The sequence below is a fragment of the Uloborus diversus genome, chromosome 1 (genome assembly GCF_026930045.1).
Source record: "Uloborus diversus isolate 005 chromosome 1, Udiv.v.3.1, whole genome shotgun sequence".
NCBI classification, from domain to species: Eukaryota; Metazoa; Arthropoda; class Arachnida; order Araneae; family Uloboridae; genus Uloborus; species Uloborus diversus.
The window spans coordinates 136,505,556-136,527,019 of record NC_072731.1 but is presented as its reverse complement, the minus strand read 5'-3'; the positions used below and the strand labels follow the sequence as shown (position 1 = coordinate 136,527,019).

The 21,464-nt window shown below is 32.6% G+C and overlaps 1 protein-coding gene across 1 annotated transcript in view; it reads right to left on the bottom strand.

Annotated features, from left to right (window-relative positions):
* Positions 1–1,542: 1,542 nt before the first annotated feature.
* The window catches only part of LOC129221449 (inactive pancreatic lipase-related protein 1-like), a 45,239-nt gene continuing 25,317 nt past the window's right edge, over positions 1,543–21,464 (bottom strand). Inside the window, exons 6-10 of the mRNA XM_054855933.1 lie at positions 19,289–19,372; positions 17,751–18,008; positions 8,844–8,976; positions 6,722–6,898; positions 1,543–1,944 (exon numbers count right to left, since the gene is read on the bottom strand). Of these exons, the coding sequence (XP_054711908.1) occupies positions 1,869–1,944; positions 6,722–6,898; positions 8,844–8,976; positions 17,751–18,008; positions 19,289–19,372 (728 nt within the window). The 3' untranslated portion in view covers positions 1,543–1,868. The remainder of the gene's footprint in view (positions 1,945–6,721; positions 6,899–8,843; positions 8,977–17,750; positions 18,009–19,288; positions 19,373–21,464) is intronic.

Here is a 21,464-nt window from a genome sequence, read left to right as displayed (position 1 = left end):
GGGAGGTTTCCTAATATTTCAGAAAGGTTACTTACTTTTATCGGAAAACGTACCTGGTTTTTGTAAGATATGTTACTGGTTGAAATTGGGCACATCAGCTACCTATTATTTTCCAGGAACGTTTCTGAATCGTTTTTACAGTGCATGGGGGTGCACGTTAGCAGCGAATAAAAACAGCAACTGAACGTCTTTTAAGATTTTTTTTAAAAGTAGAAAATAAGTGAAAACTAAGAAGAAAAAAAGTAGTTCACCCAATGTTTTCGACCATGTTCTTTTAGAAAAAAATATTTTTGCAAAAATGTGAAACAACGCAATTACGGTTTTGCTCGAAGCTGACATTTTTTCAACTAACCTTTTCTTTTTTACTATTCCTTTTTTAGGACGGGTGGAGGTGACGGCGGTGGATATAACTACATACCTATCACAACTAGTTGTATAAAAGAACCATGCTATAATACTGGACTGAGCAGGGCAGGATACTTCTGGTAGCTGAACTTCCATAGAAACCATCATCAGGAAGAACACGCTCGCCCAGGTTTTGGAAGGTATCGTTCTGGCAACGATCATCTGGTTTGAAGGGCACAAAACGTGCCGATTGTGCTGAGCACAGAAATATTTATCGTTACATACGTTCTTTAAAGAGGCAGCTGCAATTTATGAAAGAAGAAGAGATCACCATCAAATGCTATGAACTTTAAACTTAGATTTTTGAAACAAAGAGGACACATTGTCTGCGTTCAAGTAAAAGTCACTGAGCAAGTTAAGGGCACATCTCAAATTCGTTCCCCCCCCCCCTTTGAATCATTCTTTTTTCTTTAAGTATCATTTACTAGACATTGTTATATCGTCATAAGTAAATCAAATTTCGATGAGAGAGAATAATAGTTGAAATATCATCAAAAACGCGCAAGGTGCGTTTTTGAAGGTGCAAGAAAAAAATATTAGAGATGTTTAAAGCAAAAGCAAAAAGTTATGTGTCAAAACAAGAGTTTAAAACTTACGAGCTTTTACGTGAATGCCGAAAAAAGCATACTGAAAGTACTGATTAATTAATTTTTATCAAAACATTAAAATCTTATAAAAGGATAGAAATATACGGATTAATGCATCCAACAACTCTTTTATGAAAAATAACTCGACCTTTTGCGTTTGCCCTCTATATTTTTAATGACATTTCGAATTTTTTTAAAAATGTAATATTTGGAATAAAAGTTCATTTTGTTTGATGTAAATAGGCTGTATTTAAAATTTTTGACTCTGGAGTGAAAATTCATATGTAAATTGTTTTTGCCTTATTTTCGTAACAAACGTGCAACAAATAAGTCTGACTTGCAAGTGGATTTATTACCACCACATTTTTTTTTTTTTTTTTGCTTATTGGTGTCATATTTTGAAGGATCAGTAAGTCTATGAACTAGTCAGCATACAGTTGAACTGTACGTATGTTTTTTTGAAATACTGATACTTTCTCGTATGTCAAATCCCAAATTTTCATTTTTACTACAGCAAAAAAGTTTTAAATGTTCCATGAAAAATTTCAAATGCATTTTCTGTTATTTTATTAAGTAGCCAAGTACAATAGTTTAGGTGTATTACCTGAAACTAATTTTTTTTCACATAAAGGAATACTGCTGGAAAAGTGCTAAAAATAAACTATTTACAAATTTCAAATTAACTATTTACAACAAAACAAACAACATGATTTTTTTTGTACATTTGAAATTATTTCATTTCTCAAAAAAATCGAACATAAAATTGATCGCAAATATGATAACAATGAGCAGCATTGATGAATATTTCACAAACATCTATCAAATCATATTTTTCTTTCATCTGCGGAGAGACTTCGAAAAAATTTTTGTCCAGCATTAGCATGCACCTCCTTTAAAGAATGCCTTAATGCGCTCTGGAATAATAGGTTCGTCTCTCCCACAAAATGTTTCCCTGAAAATGAAAGATGTGCATTAGAAAATTCTAAGAAATAGTTTCCGTAAACCTCTAGAACAAAGTAGACCTGAGAAGAAATTAAATTTAAACCTCATGAAACTAAATCTAGGGCTAATGAACCGTATTTAAAAAAAATGCCATTTTGAGCTATAGATGAAATGAAATTCGCGAAACTACCCGCAAAATGTGAAGATATTTCTATAGCGACGTGAAATTAATATGCATTATTGACAATTATTTTAACCACAATTGTTAAAAAATGGCTGTGCGTGATTTTTGAGATTACACTTGAAACATAAATCAAAAATAATGAAGCAAAACTTCCTTCAAAAGATATAATAATTAATAATTCTCATTCCCTCTTTCTTCTGTAGTATTAGTTCAGTTAATAGATACATTTTACCTTGCAAAAAATGGGGTCAAAGATTTTTTTTCTTAATTTGTACAGATTGGTGCCGACATGAAAAAACCAAGTTATCCAACACGAAAGACCCCGGGAGAACTTTTGGGGGCCGAAAAACCACAAAAAGTTAGGATTTTTTTGTCTTTTCCAAAATATCTCTGAAATGGTTAAAATTAGCAAAAAGTATCAAATATAAAGTTTAAAGAACATTAAATTTCCTACAACCTTTATGTTTACAACTTTTTTGTAGCACAAATAGAAAGCTTGCTATAGCTCTCTGAAAAAAGGCAGTTTTCCTCTACTCCGAAAAAAAAAAGCATTCACACCGGAAATAAGGCGTCACAATTATTAGAACTTGAGTAGAATCTTTAGTTTCAGAGAGTTTATTGCCAGTTTGAGTTTCTTGTCCCCCCCCTCCCCCCACGCCTGACACAGAGTAGCAATTCTGGCTGACAGATTAGTTCCCACTAGACTCCAAAAACACGATCGCGATGTATTGTGAAACTGAAATACATATATACACATTCATTTAAAGCACATAATTCGTGCATTCCACTTAGATTGCTATTGAAAAAATGCAATATTTGTGTATAAATGTAAATGAATAAATATTAGGTTGCTAATAAGCAAATAATTAACATAATTATGCATAAAAGACGATACACAACAATAATAAACCCTTCATCACTGCTCCACGAACTAACATTTCTGGTTTGACAGAGGTAGTCTTCATCAGACTCCAATAACAGATTATATATTGCAGTTTGTAACTTTATTGCGCGATATACACATTCATTTGAGGCACATAATTTGTACGTCTAATTATTACATAATTTGTTTTAGTCTAATTATTACATACGAAGATGCAATTTTTAAATATAAATGTGAAGGAATGAAAGGCAGCTAATAAGCAAACACAATTAACACAATCATGCGTGTTTTTACAATAATAACTATAAACCCTTCCCTACCGCTCACGAACTAATATTTTTGGTTTGACAGAGGTAGTCTTCATCAGACTCCAATAACATAATGATTTATATTGCAGTTTGTAATTGAATTACATAATCTACACATTCATTTAAAGCACATAATTCGTACCACTTATTCTAACTATTACTTGTGAAAATGCGATATTTGAATATAAATGTAAAAGAATAAATATTAGGGTGCCAACAGGCAAACAATAGACACCATAATGCACAAATGAAGGTACAATAGTAATACGTAATGAACACTTTGAAAAAATTCTGCAGAAACAGTGACGTTTTGAGACATGAAAAACTCAAAAGAATTATCTTTCAAAATGAAAATTCAACTGTAGAAACTTAATACGCATCACACGTAAATTAAAGGAGATTCATTCGACTTTATAGCAAATAGAGAAAGGACGACAAAATACGTAGTTAATCTTTTTCGAAGCCGTTTTGAAGGGTTCAGAATTCTCCCGGTTCAGAATCTGTAGGGGGTTGAAATAAGCTGTCGTCCTTGAATTGTTCATCTAATTGTTGTGGTAATTCCAAAAGCTCCTGGAACAAATCATCTTCTTCTGCAGTACCATCCAAAGATGAAATTTGTGCAACATTTTTACAATTCGTGCCACTGCAGTGTTTGCACATGCTGGAGCATTTTAAATTTACCTTGCGACAAGAACCGGCTCTAGTACAATTTCTCTTGCAAGTACAAGATACAATCTTCAAAAGAGTCTGAGGAACTGAATCTCTTTTCGTGTCAACAGGCATTAGACGTTACGTTCTGCATTCCCAACCCCATTTCTCTCGGTCAATTATGTTGCCCAACCAACTTTGAATTTAGTGGCAACACCAATAAGAGTGATAACGTTCAGCATCGCACGTGGGTGGTAGCCGTGCAAGATTTTATTTTAGCCCTGTATACTAGTTTTATAAAAATATTAAATCGCTAAGTATCCAAAGATCGTTTCAAATACTTTACGTCACTTGTGTATAATATTTTCAATATTTTCTCCAGCTGCAGTACGGCATTAAGATGACTGATTGGATCCATAAATACTTCAATAGCTTCCTTAATTTCAGGAGTTTTTTTGACTATGTTGCACAATTTAATCTTGCCTTGGCCAAAAATTGCCGATGTCGTATCACACCCACTAAACGCATTGATGAACAGAATATTGCTGGGGTTAAGGATTTAGTGGAGAAAAAAAAACAATTCACAAGCATTCCCTCTTCCAGGTTTTAAAAAGAACAAGTTGCTGAAAGGCTGTCCTAAAGCTGTCTTCAGCACTAACAGATCTATATCCTTGCCCACTATATGACGACCTTTACAATATTCTTCGCCTTTGAAAGAGCATTGTTGACAAGTCGGCATCTTCTTGATTCTGCCTGACTTGAATGCCACACTCTTCAGAATTTGTCTTAAGAAGTTGGATAAGACGATTCTTGTTGTTATAATTTGTTAGAAATCTGTCTTGGGGAATTTGGTTTACCATGTTAGGTTCAACTATTACTTCAAGGGAAAAGTGCACCCTCATTCGCCGTAATTGTTCAAAACTTTTTGTGCTAGTATGTGCAGGATATCTATCAAATACAACCATAACTTAGAGTCCATAACGTTTTTTTTTTTTTTTTCCCCCAGAAATGCAGAATGATTCTGAGATATGGTAGTAAAGAAAGCATTGGTCTGGCATAATCATTTCTAGAAACAAAATCGTAATACAGAACACACAAGTTGATAAAACATACGCTCGCTCGAACTTTGAAGTGAACAATATGCATAGCTCTTCAGTCGATACATCGCATTAGGAGAAAAAAAAGAGGGATAGAACGAGGGTATTTTGTTTATGATAAAGGAAACGAAGGCATTTACTCTCAGCTACAAAAGACAAATCATTTCCAAGGTCACACAGCCGGCGTTTCTCCTCTTTTTCTCCGTTATCCGAAGCGCCTTCACGCACTTTACTGAGGGATTCAGAAAAAGTGTGACTTTCAAGAAGTTGTAACTCGCTTGCTTTTCAGGATACAAAAATGTTGCAATGACAAAAGTTGAAGGAAATTTAATCTTCCTTAGCATTTGCATTTGAAGTTTTTTTCTAATTTTAACCATTTCAGAGATATTTTGTAAAAACTATAAAAAGTCATAAATTTTTGCGGTTTTTCGGCCCCCAAAAGTTTTCCCGAGGTCTTTCGTGTTGGTTAACTTGGTTTTTTATATTGGCACTAGTTTGTACAAATTAAAAGAAAAAAATCTTTGACCCGATTTTTTGTAAGGCAAGCCCGTTTTATCCTACCTATTGACTGGACTATATCTCTCTTGAAACATCAAAACATATTTCGGATCGAATCTAAGTCGCTCCTTTTAGCAACAATAAATAAGGCGGATTCAATATTTTATCGTTCTGTTTCTAATCAGTCGTTTCCACTCACTCATTTTTCTCCGTGTCTTGTTAATTTCACTACATTTTCATTTATTTTAGGTTCTTATCATAGAAAATACATGAAACATAAAATAGTATTGCGCTAAAAACAAGTAAATTAAAGTTGAACTTTTTGCAATAACTTGATGCCTAACTATATTTTCCGGGCTGATTTTCATGTTTTATACCGGATGGAATTTCTATGTGTGTGCGGTTTTTTTTTTTAACTTTAGTCTTTATTTGATAGGACACATGTCTCAGATTTGATGGTTCTGTTTTTGATTATTTAAACGATTTTCTGTAGAAATACTCCGAGCAATGGAAATATTTCTTAAATCCTTTATAATTATCTGCTGAAGAAATGTGGCTATTCTAAGCATAGGAAGAGTATAGTGCTCTAAAGCTAGTTCACGTGTATGAAACACATACATGTGCTCCAAACATAATAATTGAAACGTTTAGTATATAAAAAAAGCTCATCCCATTTTTTAAAATTTAATGAGAGACAAAACTCATTACCGTTTTGAGCTGTTTTTCCAAGAAAGGTTTTTGACAGAGTTCTCGACCTGATTGATAAAGATGCATGCCACGTCGCTTTTTAGGGGGATAATATTATCCACCAAAATGTATCAAATTATGAGATAAAAGAAATTTTGAAAATTCGTGGATTGAGCTAATTTTGGCTCAACTCATCACTTGATGTAAGCGAGTATTTTGTAATGATTAAAACTTTCATCATTTCAAGAACACTATTCACAATAAGTAACGTGGTAAAAAAGTAGAATTAAAGTGTAAAAAAGTAACGTTGTAAAAAAGTATAAAAAAAAAGTAAATCGGAAGTAAAGTATAATAAATGAAGCAAAGCGAACGGAAAACTTAATACTCTTCAAAAAAAATAGTAATAATAATATTTAGGTTGCACAAAAAGAATGTTGCGTTCCATTTGAGAAATATCATCTTTTATCCATATTAGTACGTACCTATAACTAGTCTCAAGGTTGGTGATGCGGAAGCTGTGTATCTTAATCGATGGTGGTTCATCACTCAAGGGACTCGGCAATAGTGAAGACCAGAGAGCATCTACTCGAAGCAAGCGGCCCAAATTCCCTGAACTCATCACGAACTCTATTGCATTACCTCGTACAAACACTAAAGGTCTGAAAAATAAAATGTCATTTACTTTACTTCCCTTCAAATGTTTAAAAATTTAACAGGAAATGTTGATATGTGATGCTTATTCAAGTTCACTAGTAAAGCATACAAAGCATTAAATAATTAAAAAATAACTATAGCAAAGTGAGACCGACCAGTGAGTGAACATTTAAGCACTATTCGAGTTTCAAAAATTCATAACATGGTTGAAATCTACCATTTGGCTCATTAAAGTAAAAACGTTTGAATTGATATACGACGCCTGTAATTTAAGTACAGTAGAGTCTCGAAAATCCGAGGTAATTGGGGCTCATGCCACCTCGGATTAGTGAAAACTCGGATCATCCGGAAAATTCTTCAAGATTAATTTTTTTCCACTTTCCCGATGACATAAGGCCCTTTTACTTCCTTATACAAAGAAAAGCAGTATTGTTGTCGTGAAAAATTATCACTGAAATTTCAACATAAATTTCGTTTTTAACTACCTCTAAACGAATTTGGACTTTTTTCTACGAAGTCTGTATTTACCCGAGCAAATTTGTTTTAACCAGACATATATTTTGACCGAGTCGTTGCCCGAATCTATTTCAATGAATTTTGTCATAACGTTTGTATCTGTGTGCTTGCAAACATATGTATCTCGCATATCACAAAAACGATTAGTTGTAGAGAGGTTTCTGTTTCATCTTTCGTATTCATTACTCGAGAGGCGTCAAGTTTTGAACCTTCCTTTTTGACTATCATCAGGTATTCTAATATTCCAAAAGGCATGTTTACACGTTCTTTGCGGCAAATCAATGTTACTTTCACGCATCAAGTTATCATTTTCAAGGCATTTCGTAATTCATATTGTGCAGTCGATGACTGCAGGTATATCGTGCCACTTTAGGAGTGCTGTTGACAACAACCTCTCAATGCCTATTTTATTAATTACTGTATCTAGTTAATAAATGTAACGGCAGGAAAAAATATTTTCAGATTTTTATGAAAATCAATTTTTTTGAAACTAAAAAATGTAAATGAAAATATGAAGTAAGCGCCTCGAATTAAGCGGAACCTCGAATTTTCGAGACTCGGATTATCGAGACTCTACTGTAATGACAACATACATAGAATTGCGTTACATAAAGTCAATGTAATCACCAGTAAAGCTTAAGACCGTCTTACTAAATGTCGGGAAGCCGTTAGATACTACTGGCAAGGTGTTGACTATTGATGTCAGGATGTCAATCTGATCTTGAGGAATGGATGGCCGACGTGTCCAATGTAAATCAGCTGTCTCGTTTCCACCCGAAAGAAACGTTTTCAATAATCGTGCAACCGTTCTATTTGGTAATTCATTTTCGCCACAGGCTTCCAATAATCCTTGATACCATAATGTTGCTATTTTGTCCCGGACACCCTCGATTTCAAGCCACGAGCTCTGATTACTTTTTGAAAACATGATGCTTTAGAGCGATCGAAACAAAACTCTTCACTTAAAGACCATACAAGTCACAGCAACTACACTTCAAAGTGGGTAGATCTTAGGAAAAATCCGAGTTCAATTTTGTTCACTATAAATACGAGCACAATTCTCTGGGAGTGCAAAAAAAAAATAAATAAATAAATAAATAAATAAATAAATTAAAAAATAAATAAATAAATAAATAAATTAATTAATTAATTAATTAATTGATTAATAAATTAATTAATAAATAAACATCTAGAGTCCACACTAGATAACTATGGATTATTCATCCCAGATAACGATTTATAAACGTTTTAAAATGGTTATCACAACGTTAACACCATTACCATTTTACAACGTTTTTGAAACAAATTGTTCCTGGATGTTAATGATCTTGTTCTATCTACTATTAGGAACTCAAATACATGTTTTTTTTTTTTTTGGAAACATTTGACTTTCAATGGCGCTTGCTTTAAAGACATTATACTTTCGATACTTACTTAGGTGTTGCCTGCAGCAAGGCCGTGCGTCCTTTTGTTCCACTGAGTCTTACAAAAAGGAGTCCTGTTTCGTTTCTGAACCTACGAGTCTCCTCACCTCTCGACAGCAGAAGATTTACGTGATAATGATATCCTATGACAAAATGAGGTCATTTTATGAAAATAATTCAAGTTTTTATAATACGGTAAACTCTTGATTATCCGCGGAATAAGGTGGCACGGTAACCGTGGATGATCCAAATAATAAACAAGAAATGAGATACTAGTGTATATAATAGCCAAAAAATTTGAATAACTGTAACATTCACACACACATTTAAATCTATATATATAAAAATGGATGTATGCTTGTGGGTATGTGTGTATGTTCCTTATACAAATCCAGTTTTCGTTGGATTTCTTATAAATTTGGCACAAAGGTGAATTGTTGCTCAGGAATTCATATAGGCGGGTTTTTGGAATTTTAAAACGACCCAAAGAGGTCTAATTTCATATTTTGAGTCATAAAATTACTCTTTTCTGCACGAACGAATTTTTGTATAGTTATAAATTTAGTCTAAATGAAAAGCCAGTAAAAAACTGCCCTGGATGAAGTTTTTTCAAAGATTAACTTTAATCGTTAAATTTGTGAACCTTGGTTCTAAGCAAATGAAAACGGTTATCAACATCTAACCACCAGGAGCTATTTTAAATGCAATCAACACAAAATGTATCCTGAACGATTGCCGTCAATGCTATTTAGCGAAAGCGTTAAAGCATGTTTGGCGAGAAAGCCGTAGATATAAGAAATGATGCTGTACATCGTTTCTTGATTTGAATGATATCGTTAAATTTTAATTTTTAAATATTGTTTAACTATAAAATTCACAACAGTAAGTGTTGCGTGTAATTTTTGAATAGTGTTTTTACCGTTAATAGCAGAGAAAATACGAACATGAGTAATGTAGTAATATCGCCTTCAATATTAGCGTACAATCTTCAAATGTCTTAGCATTAGACTACTTTTATTAAAACCACATCTATTTCATCCTTGCAACAGAAATTTAATTTAATGTCCTATAATCTTTATGAAACCAATTTGCAATATATAAATTTTCTTCATACTATTCCTTGATTTACGTCGAATCTTTAAGTGATTCGGTTCAACTATAACCGATAACTTAATTCGGTTTAATAGAAGTCGCTCCAGGCGGTCAAAGAACAGGGGCACCAATAAAGCAAATAAATTGCAAAATAATCATAGTAATGCGCAATAGCGCATTCGGAATTTATCTTTCAAAGGGGAGGGATGTGGTCAAGGCTTTCCTTACATGCATCTATATATATAAAAAGGGGGATATATATATATAAAAGGCTAATTATCGGAACTTGTTTTCCTAATTAGTCGAGGCGAAACCCCCTGCTTTTAGTTTTAGGTTTGAGCTCTATTGTTTTTAGCTTAGCAAGTGGTGCTTTTGCCCATTGTTACTCTATATTACATGTACTGAAGCTTAAACATTCTCTTCTAGTTCATAGTTAAAATTTTGGTCTTTTGACCATAATTAATGAATCCTCCACGGCTGATGAGCTCTGGATTCACTCTTTATCTATTCCTACTTAATAGCTGTTTGCATTTTTCCTTTTTATCATCATTTATTATTTATAATTTGTTTAATATTTGAAATTCTGTTTGCTTAATTTTATAAAAAGGGATGTATATTTGTGTGTGTGTGTGATTATACAAATCCACAGTTTTAGTCGGATTTCTTCCAAATTCGGCGCAGAGGTAAATTATTGCTGAGGACTTCATATAGGCTGGTTTTTGGAATTTAAAAAAGATCCAAAAAGGTTAAAGTTTATATTTTTAATCATAAAAAGGGTGTTATCGATGTAACGAATTTTCATATTTTTATGAGTTTGGTCTGAATGAAAAGCCTGTAAAAAATGCCCTAAATGAAGTCTCTTCAAAGATTAACTGTAATCGTTAAGTTCGTGAACCTTGGTTCAAAGCAAATAAAAATGTTCCGCAACATATAACCACCAGGAGATATTTTAAATGCAATAAACACAAAAGGTATACTTAACAGTGGTTGTAAAGTCGATCTGCGACAAGCGCAAAGCATGTTTGGCAAGAAAGCGGAACGGAAAAGAAATGCTGCTGTTAATTGTTTTTTTTTAAAAGCATCCTGCAAAGCAGGAATGCATTGCGGTCTTCGATGGTTCTACTTGATTTGGTATTTCCATAGCAGTAATGGTAGAGCGAAATTATGGATCAGTATTTTCCACATGAACAGCTCAGAAAATACCAAAATTAGTTCGGTATCAATAATTCATTCATTATCTATGTACAAGCTTCAACAATTTAATGTTGGATGGTCCTTAAAATCAATATGCATATGTTCTTTATACTATTCCATGATTTACGTCGGATCTTTACATAATTCGGTTCAACTAAGTTTAATCGCTGCAGGCTAACAAAGAACAGAGGTAAAAAATACTAATTTCTCAAATAAATTGCAAAATAATCATATTTGTGCGTAGTAGCGTATCTGGAATTTGTTTTTCAAGGGGGAAGGGGGATGGTCATAACGTTTCTTACATGCACATAAACTACCATACTAGGATTGCCAATGTGTGCTAAAACTAAAGGTTGTGCACCTTTTTTATCCTCAAAACCACGCGGAAATATAATTCGGCGGAATTCATACTGTTTGGGAGGGTTGCAGTTTTAAGTTTGGAAAAAATGCAAATAATTATTAATTTAAATTTAAACTGTATTAAACTGCAAAAAATTGCTACGTTTTTTATGTAAACAAATGTCCTCATTCGAAATTTTATATTACCTTAACGCTCGAGTAATAATACACCTGATGAAGCATCTTCGCCGACTAGCAATAATTTTAAATCTGTTAGCTGGTATGATGCAACTTTTGACACAGATTACTATTGAAAAAGGCATGATGAAATATTGCTCCACAATATGAAGTTTTTTTTTTATCGTGAAATAAACTGAACAAAGCTACATTCGCAATTACAAAGCTCAGTTCGATAACTGCTATTGCAAGCAATCGAAAAATATTGGAAGTCTACCTCTAAGCATTTCAACCGTCTTTGAAGAAGTACTGTGAGCTATGAATGGAAAATTATCACTGTAATAGCTTAAATTCTCTTTCACAGTATAGGGATAAGGTGAAACACTTTGTATCTCACGTGTAACCACAATGGACCTTTTTTAAACTTCAAGAGATTGTAATCTTCAGTGAGATTTTCGTTTTCTGTCACGAACAACAAGTCATAAGAGCAGTCGATTAAGTGCTGTAGATGCATTTGAGATGTAACTATTTTCGATATAGATAGCTTTATGTTACTTGCTCGGTTGGTTTCACTCACAAATGTAATTTTTCTTGCTGCTGGGAGGGGGACTAAGAACAATATTTAGGAGAAAGTTTTGAGTTAAATTTATGGATCAGAAAAATTTGAATCATTTAAGTTTTAAATTTTTAGACTACGTTTCAAAACGGAAAATACATTTCGTTTACTTTTAAGCTGTGGATAAGGCGAACAAAATATGCAAAAAGATTCTGTAAAATATAAACAAAAGATTTGTCTATTAGGCAGTTGTAAGTACAAACAAGACGTTTCTTTTTAATTTCATGGACTGCAAGTAATATTTAAAAAAAAATCTAAAACGGATATTGACCAAAAAGCGTACGCCTACTTCTTTCTCTATAACGCAGTTTAATTAACGGTTTTTAAATAGTTCGTTCAATAAGTTCACGTCCACTTACTTCTATTTTTATTGTTTTAAATATTTAAAATAATAACTGTAATGCAGTCAATGGACCCATTCCCACCTCTCACGACCACTGTCTCTCAATAAATTAAAATTTTGGTGTTCTCTAAGGAATACTCTGTCTAAAGCAACAAAACGTAAACACGTGCTCTCTCTACCTGCATCAGTGTGAGATATCATGTATAACATTTACGGCAAGTATTAGGTTTTAAAGATTTGAACAAGAACTTAAATCTTGACAAATTTCAAATCATTACAAGACATTAATATTACTGTCTAACTATCATTTTTACTTACGAAAATAGAAATTTGACGTCAATATAAGAAAATAAAATGTAACTGACGTGCGTCTTTTTAGGCAAGTTACACTTATCCAATTTTACTCTAATGCATGGCACTAGAGTAAAATTGGATAAGTGTAACTCAAATCACCATGGAAAGAGCGAGCATACACATTTTGTAAAGTTTTTTTTATAGTAAGCAAACTTTTTCTGCGAAATGTGCTTGCCTGAAAACATACAACATAACCTATCACTTGGTCGCTTCATTCGAAAAACATCGCCAAAAAATCTGTAAAACGGAGTGTTATCGTGTTTTAACAACACAGATTTTAAATTAATCTGAAAATATTGTAACTGTGTTCGAGAAGATTATTTTGTATATATTTGTGCCTGATAATAGGGATTGACTTTTTTTTTTTTTCAAGCTCACGACTCTTTCTAAGGAAACATTTAATGATTTATTTTCGAATAAAATGTATGTGAAAGGAACTGTTGTATTTTTTGATGTATTGGAGAAAACAAAACCTACAAAGGCAGCACAACGCTTTTCTTTCAAAGTATCACGTAAAAGATTTTCCCACAAGATGTGCGAAAGACAATCATTTGTCTTTGCATTAAGACAATTTATGTACCGCCCGTCTGATTAAACCTCAGACAACGTACCAGTGGACACTACAGAGCCCAAACAATATTCCTCATACTTTTTTGCTTTAAGTTGATGTTACTTTTTCGGCAAATGCTTAATTTTCTGTGTTCTTTAAAGTACTTTGAAGATTTGAACCTAGAAAGTGGTGTGAATGTATTTTTTTACGTTCATTCAGATAAAATTCATTCATTTGATTATCCAAAAGATATGTTGCATTGAAAAGCATCCGGGCAACGCCGGGTAATAAGCTAGTTATAACTAAAAACGATATCATTGAATGTAAAAAAAAATATGTAAAAGCTAAAAACGAACAATAGCACAAGATTAAAAAGCATTTAATGACTATAACATTAGTATACATCTTAAATTTTTACAAAAATGTCGGTTAGTTGTATGTCATCACCATTAAAAATGTGAAAAGACCCGTGAACAATCCAACCGTCGATAATACTGGTTAACAAAGGTTTTGTTACATGAAACGTTTATAGCGTTCCTAGGATAATTTTTGACACTGATTTTAAATGTCCACTTAGAATTCATCCATCAGCCACTGTTTTTTTAAGATCATTGGTTTTACGTTATTTATTTTTCCTGTGTTTTACTATACCACGTTATGATAAAAACTAATAGACTGGTAAACAAAGATTTTGCAAGATGAAACATTTATGGTTTTTCTAGGTCTAGGGTAATTTTTGATTCTGATTTCAAATATTCAATCAGAATTTTTCCATCACCCACAGTGTTTGTGTAATCATAGGTCTTAAGTGATTTATTATTTCCCGTGTTTTCCTGTATTACGTAATGATAAAAACTCATAATTAACAATTAAAATCCTGTCATAAAGACAAGGAGTGTAGAGATAGATAGTCAGGTTTGCTTTTACTGCAATGGTAACATGGTAGTCAGCGTAATGGCACCTCATTTTCGTCATATAAGCTATCTGAATAGAATCATTTTCTGTAAATTTATAATTTAATGCGAACATAAAGAATTCATAGAATTTACTCAAAGGCAGAAGTTTCTAAACTTCAGACCTCCGTGGATCCCCTCCGGAAAAATGACGAACTTTGCGGATCTCCCCCCCCCCCCCGGCAAAAAAAAAAAAAAAAAAAAAAATTGACACAGTTTAACCTTTTTTTTCTCAAAATATTTTTACACTTTTTCGGCCTCAAATTTATTTATTCAGTGTTCTGTATATTTTTCAGTGCTCTTGTCTGATATTCATTTCTTACATTACTATTTTGAGTCATGGAAGTAAAGTTCTATTTGAAACTCAATTGGGAATAAAAATGCTATCGCCAAATTTCTAAAACAAATTTACTAATAAAAATGAACTTTTGAAGTTAGTGAACAAAACAAGGTGTTCCCGATGATGTCCCTTAAAAATGTTCCCGATTTTTTCTGAAAGTAGGGGCTCGACTTATACGCGGGTTTTCGATTTTTACCCGATTTTTCTTCTAAAATTAGGGGGAGGGGATCGACATTTTTCGAGAAATCGACTAATACGCGAGTATATACGGTAATGTGTAGTGTACTCACTTCTGAGAGTTCCGGGGGGGGGGGGAGGGCTGCTGCGTCCTGCATGTACTTAAGCAAGAACTTTTTTATTCCTCATAAATGGGCCCTTTTTTTGAATTAAAATATCGTTACCCGTCCTTCAATCTCAATTATGTTTAACGTTTTGTCTGGATAGCACCGAGGACCCCCTGGCATGAACTCGTTGACCTCCCCCCCCCGGGGGGTCCGCGAATCACAGTTTGGGAAACTTTGCTCTAAGGAAAATGCTTTAGTATACTGTGATAGTATTGACTCTGTAATGGATATGTTTGTATTTTAATATCAAACAGATGAGACTTGGTATTAACTCTTTCGAAACTAGTTTAAAAGCTATACTATTGCATGACTGAAAAACGTTGCCTTCGGCATCACTAGCATATTCACTCGAAATGAAGGAAACGTATGGAGATTTGTAAGTCTTTTTTGATAAAATTTTGTACAACACATATCATGGGACAATTATTTCTGGCCTTAAACTAAATTAAACAAATTTTATTAACTGCTAAATTTCATTAACACAATGTTGTTTTCTCCTATGCAAATGGGATAGCAATGCAAGAAGAACTAAAAAAAGAAGACTGGACCTAGAACCTGTTATTCTACTGGCCTTTCATATTAAATTAGGAATTTTAAAAACTTCGTTGAAAATTTGTAACACTGGTGCTGAATTTGAAAACTTAAAACCAGAATTTCTAAGTGTTATTAAAATATAGCTAAAAAACGCATCTTTGGAAAGGCCCACATTGTCCAAGTCAATAAGGTCATACTAATTAATGCTAGACGCTTAAGACGGATGTACCTGATGAAAAGAACATTATAGCTAAGTTTTTGATCATTATTACTTCCTTTTATAAAAAAGGAAGTATTGTATTCGCGAAAAAATTTTCACTCAAAAATCAACCTTAATTTCCATTTTGCTCACCCCCAAATGAATGTTGAGTTTTTTTTTCGACTGGACCACACGTGGATAAGTGCCTAAGAACGTATAGACAACCGAAATATCCATTTTGACGATTCCCGAGTTAGTTACAACGCATTTTCTCGTGACGTCTGTATGTACGTATGTATGTATGTGCGTATAGCGGGTGGGCGGATGTGCGTATGTGCGTATGTATGTCGCATAATTCAAGAACGGTATGTCCTAGAAAGTTGAAATTAGGTACGTAGACTCCTAGTGGGGTCTAGTTTTGCTCCTTTCCTTTTAGTTGCATTCGGATGTTCCTAAGGGGGTCTTTTGCCCCTTTTTGGGGGAAATCATTGTTAATTTCGATGTAAACTCAAGTGGTGCTATAATTTGACAAACACTTGGCGATATATCGCCAGTCTTTTGGTCGCCAAGTTTTGTCGCCAACCTGGCGACACATTTGGCGATTTTTTTTAAATTTTAAATTTGGTTTCAATTTGGCCACTGTAGGAAATATTTAGAGAGTAAACTATAAAATCACATTAAAATTAACAGTAATGGAAAAATGGCATGAAATTGGAGTAAAAGAAAATCATGTGAGGAACACATCAGCTCGTTTTAGTATTAGTCATGCATGTGAATATGCGCATTTCTTTCAAACTTGTCTCGTGTTACAAAAAATCTGTGGGTGATGGAGAAAAACTGTTTGCATATTTGAATCATTTTACACTAAGATCAAGTTTTTTTCCCATGTAACAGAAAAAAGTTTTTTTTTTTTTTTTTTTTGGTAGACTAGTGTAGTTGGGAGTTTATTCCAATTGAAGTACTAATTAATTTAGCTTACCAAAGATGTTTCTAAAAAAAATCATTTTGAGCGATTCCACGGTAACAGACTAATTATTGTTGCACAAACCACCCTACAAAGACTCCAAATATGTTAAATTCTTGTTTACTTGCTTGAACTTGATACAGGACATGGACTATACTTGTATGTAATGGTATTAAACTTCAAAGATTTTCATAAAAAATGGTTAAATAATTAGTTTTTCTTAGTGGCGGACGTATCTCATAAGACATAAGATATGTCCCTTATAGAGCCGAAATTGTGTGTGTGACTATTTTTTTTTTCTTTAGAAATCTTCAAAACTTAACTGCGGCATAACGAAGTAGAGTCTATGTTCTTTTAGTTCATGTAATGAAACAAGAATATAATTTAATTGGAGTTGGTATTATGTTTTGTGCAACAATGATTAATCTATTAAAATGCAATTGCCCTTATGACAAAAATGTTAGGAAATTTTTTTTAGTGGTAAAAATTAGTTTAATTAGTTTTGATCAAAAAAAAAGCCCCTAAAATATTTAAAGAAATAATAAAATAATAATCTTAAATTTCAGTGGGTGAAGATTTGTATTATCGTATTTTCTGGGATACAATTCACAGGTAGCTTGTACTTTTTTTTTTGGTTCAAGTTTAGCATCATATTTTTTATTAAGATTTTACTATTAACTCTACGTCGGTATAAATTGCAGGTTGTTTTGTGGAGTTTAAAGTTGCACCGCAGACTGCTGAAAGAGATTATGCTGACGGACTTCTAACATTGGATGCGAACTTCATTTTTTTCAGATAATGTACTCTAAAAAAACCGAACAAAATATTGAACTTTTAGGAAATGTTTTAATCATCACAAAACTACTCTGTAAATCTAACTTCTAATATATAAAGTATCAAACAGAATCAGTCACTCACTGCAAAGTGGTTCCTCCAATCCAATTTCCAAAAACATTGTGACCGGTTCTGACGTTGAAAATCTCAACCAAGAATCAGCTTTGAATCCCAAGGCAGCACATTGCGTCATGTCTTGGCCACATCCTCTGTCACACTGTCCGCTCGAAAAATTAGCGTAAGAATCACAAAAATAACCATAAAAGGGACAATCCATATTAACTGACTCTGTGAAAAGTTCAGGGGCATGAACACCTTTGCAACGACGGAAACTCTTGATTCCTGTAATTGTAAAAATAAGTAAATAAATAAAGAAACATGCGCGCACACACACACACACACACAGTAGATATAACTACATTTCTTTTAACAATATTTTAGATTTGAAAAAAAAAATAATTGTCCAAAAATATTTTTTAATTTTTTTTAATCTAAAATATTGTTAAAAAAAGTAGTTATATACACATAACTATACCATAATATACAATTATATACTATAGTAAAATTTGAATTAAAATGTGATAGAAGAAGAAGTACAGGCGAACCTGTAAAAGCTTTTCGTGCTAAGCTGTATACTGTCTATTTCCTCTCTCAAATTTTAAATTTAGATCTTACAATCAGATTTAGAATTAACATAAACATAAAGATGTTAGAATTGACTATTTTTTGAGCGTCAAAAAACTACTTTATTTCACGCTTTTTAGTGCGAATCAATTTTATAAGATTTGTCTCTGGATTTAAAAACACATTTTTGTGTGATGCTGTAAAGCTTTTGTTTTGAAATTCGTTTGAGGTGAAAGAATTTAAATTGAAAAAAAAAAAAAAACAAAGGGGGGGGGGGGGAAATGATATTTACTTCCGTTGCAACAAAGTGTAGCGCGCAAAAGGGAGAATAGCTTACATTTACTGCTAAACTGCTCTAAATATTGCAAGTATGTATGCTCGAACTTAAAAACAATTTTAAACGAATATACCGTGAAAAAAAAAACTTTTAAACTAATGACTTTTTCAAATAAAAGACTAGACTTGAATCCAAGAAATTTTGGAAAACTTGTATTATTTGAAAAGTTTCAAGTGCTCGAAACCCTCAAATCCATGCTTGCTTAAGTTCAGCTTTGAAATTACTTTGTTAACTTCATAAATAAGATTAACTTTATAATAATTATTAGTTTTCATTGTTTTTCGAAACAATTAATAAGCGGAAAATGCAAATATTAAAAAAAGAAAAAGTGGCTTAATAAATAGTTTTTAAAAAGTCAATCTAAGCCTAATTTGAAAAATGCCAATTTCCATCCTGAAAAAAAAAACCGTACTCAACTATTTTAGACATTACAAAAAAAAACTCTTCCTAAACTGATCAATTTTATGTATCATCTTTCTGGAAGTTTTCTTGAAAAAAAATTATAATAATATAATACTTCAAACGATCATCGTTACAGTTAATAACTCAAATGTTGATAAAATTACAAGAACAAAAGTGCAAAAATCCCAGCTCTAAAACGTAAGCATTAAAATTTCCTTCCTAAAAAGCAAACATTTTTTTGGAATTAAACGATACTTACCTTCAACAAAATTGCAACCAGTTCTTCTCCAACCAGGAGTAGGATAGAAATCTATGTGACCTGCTGGCTGAAGCATACCCGCAACTGAAACAATGCAATATTGCGGTTAAATCATAAATTTAAATTAATTAATTAAAACATGAAGATAAACTTCATACAAAAAAATGGCAACCAGTTCATTTCCAACCGAAGTTGGATAGAAATCTATGTGACCTGCTGGCTGAAGCATACGCACAACTAAAACAATGCAATATCGCAGCTAAATCATAAATTTAAAATAAATTAAGTAAAACATGAAGATAAACTTCATATAAAAAAATAGCAACTAGTTCATCTGCAACCAAGAGTAAGTAGGATAGAAATCTATGTGATCTTCTGGCTGAAGCATCAGAAGCATCAATATGCTTTAGCCAGCAACTGAAACAATGCAATATAGTTGCTAAATCAATAATAGTGCTAAAACAATGCAATATAGTTGTTAAATCAATAAGTTGCTAAATCAAAAATTCAATAATATTGCAACTGAAACAATGCAATATAGTTGCAAAATCATAAATTTAAAATAAATTAAGTAAAACTCGAAGATAAACTTGCAAAAAAAATTCGCTCCGAGACAAACTTACTGAAAAAGAAAATATATCTCAACTTTACTTAGCTCTGCAGTTTAAATCAGTCAAACGCCACTCTTAGTTTCTATAACGAATGATATATTCATTCTTGAAGTGCTTATTAAAAGGGTGGTTTCGAAAAAAAATGAAAACAGTATGGTACAGAGTAATAAAAATAACAAAAGGAATACTAACTGTTGCAAAGAATTAAGCAAGTCGCTTCAAACTACACATGTACTCGGCAATACTGAGCTTTGTTTGGACGTTCATAAATTTTGTTTACCCAGCACAGCTCATCTTGATGTTCTTCAGGTTTAATTTTCTGCTTTTCCCACGAACGAGCAATGCGATAGACAGGTTTTTTTTGACGATCTGTGCGATTATATTTTTTTTAAAAAATCCCCGGTGATTACAAATGCTTTAGTTTCCAAAGAGAAAGGAAATCTGCATGACGAACTGAAATAGTGTTCCACCTTATATAAAAGCAAATGAATATTATTTAATTCTGCTTAAGATGGGGAAATTTCAGTTCTGCGAGTTCAGTCGAAGGGATTCGAAATCAATTTTTTTTTTTTTTTTTTTTACAGAGAAAGCAAATGTTTTAGCAATTTAATTCTGCTTAAGATGGGGAAATTTCAGTTCTGCGAGTTCAGTCGAAGGGATTCGAAATCAATTTTTTTTTTTTTTTTTTTTTTAGAGAAAGCAAATGCTTTAGCAATTTAATTACATTATGGTTTTAAGGAAGAAACTCCTAATATACAGGGTGTTTGTTTTAACCTGCAAGACCTTTATTTTCGCAACCGTTAGTTCTAGATGTATACTTTCAATTGCAAAAATGTTCAAAATCACATGCAGAGTTAAGATATTGAAACTTTGAAATAAAAACTAAAATGAGTCAAAAAATACAAAATTTGACTTTTTATACGGGCCTCAGGTCCCCTAACTTATATTTAAGGAAATAATCACCATTGAAAAATAATTCCAACACAAAAATTTTGAAATTAGTACGACCAATATTCACCAAGATATGAAACGCAGCGTTTTGTGACTCGCTATTAATAACACCTATGGGGGGAAATATAGCTGTTAACAAGTATTTAAAATTAAATGTGTGCGTAGTGGGTGGTTTTTCAAATTGTTCGAGGTTTTGTGGTGTACTTTTGTGTATCACGGTATAACATTTGCCTTTGTTTTTGAGTAGCAATGAAAAATATAAATGCCTTGTTTTTCTTACTTTGACGACCTGTCATTCTTTTGAAAGGGCAATAAGTTCCAATCTCATCTTCTGTATGGTTCCTTAAAACTTTAAGCTAGAAAATCTCTTTGAGTTTTGGTCACACAAATATCAAGTTTTTTGTGTCAGTAATAGTTTTCAATGGAGATTATTTCTCTAAATATAAGTTGGGCGACCCAGAGCCCGTATAAAAAGTTAAATTTTGTATTTTTTGACTCATTTTTATTTTTGCTTTAAACTTTTAATATCTCAACTCTGCATCTGATTTTGAACATTTTTGCAATTAGAAGTATACATCTAGGACTAACGGTTGCGAAAATCAAGGTCTTGCAGG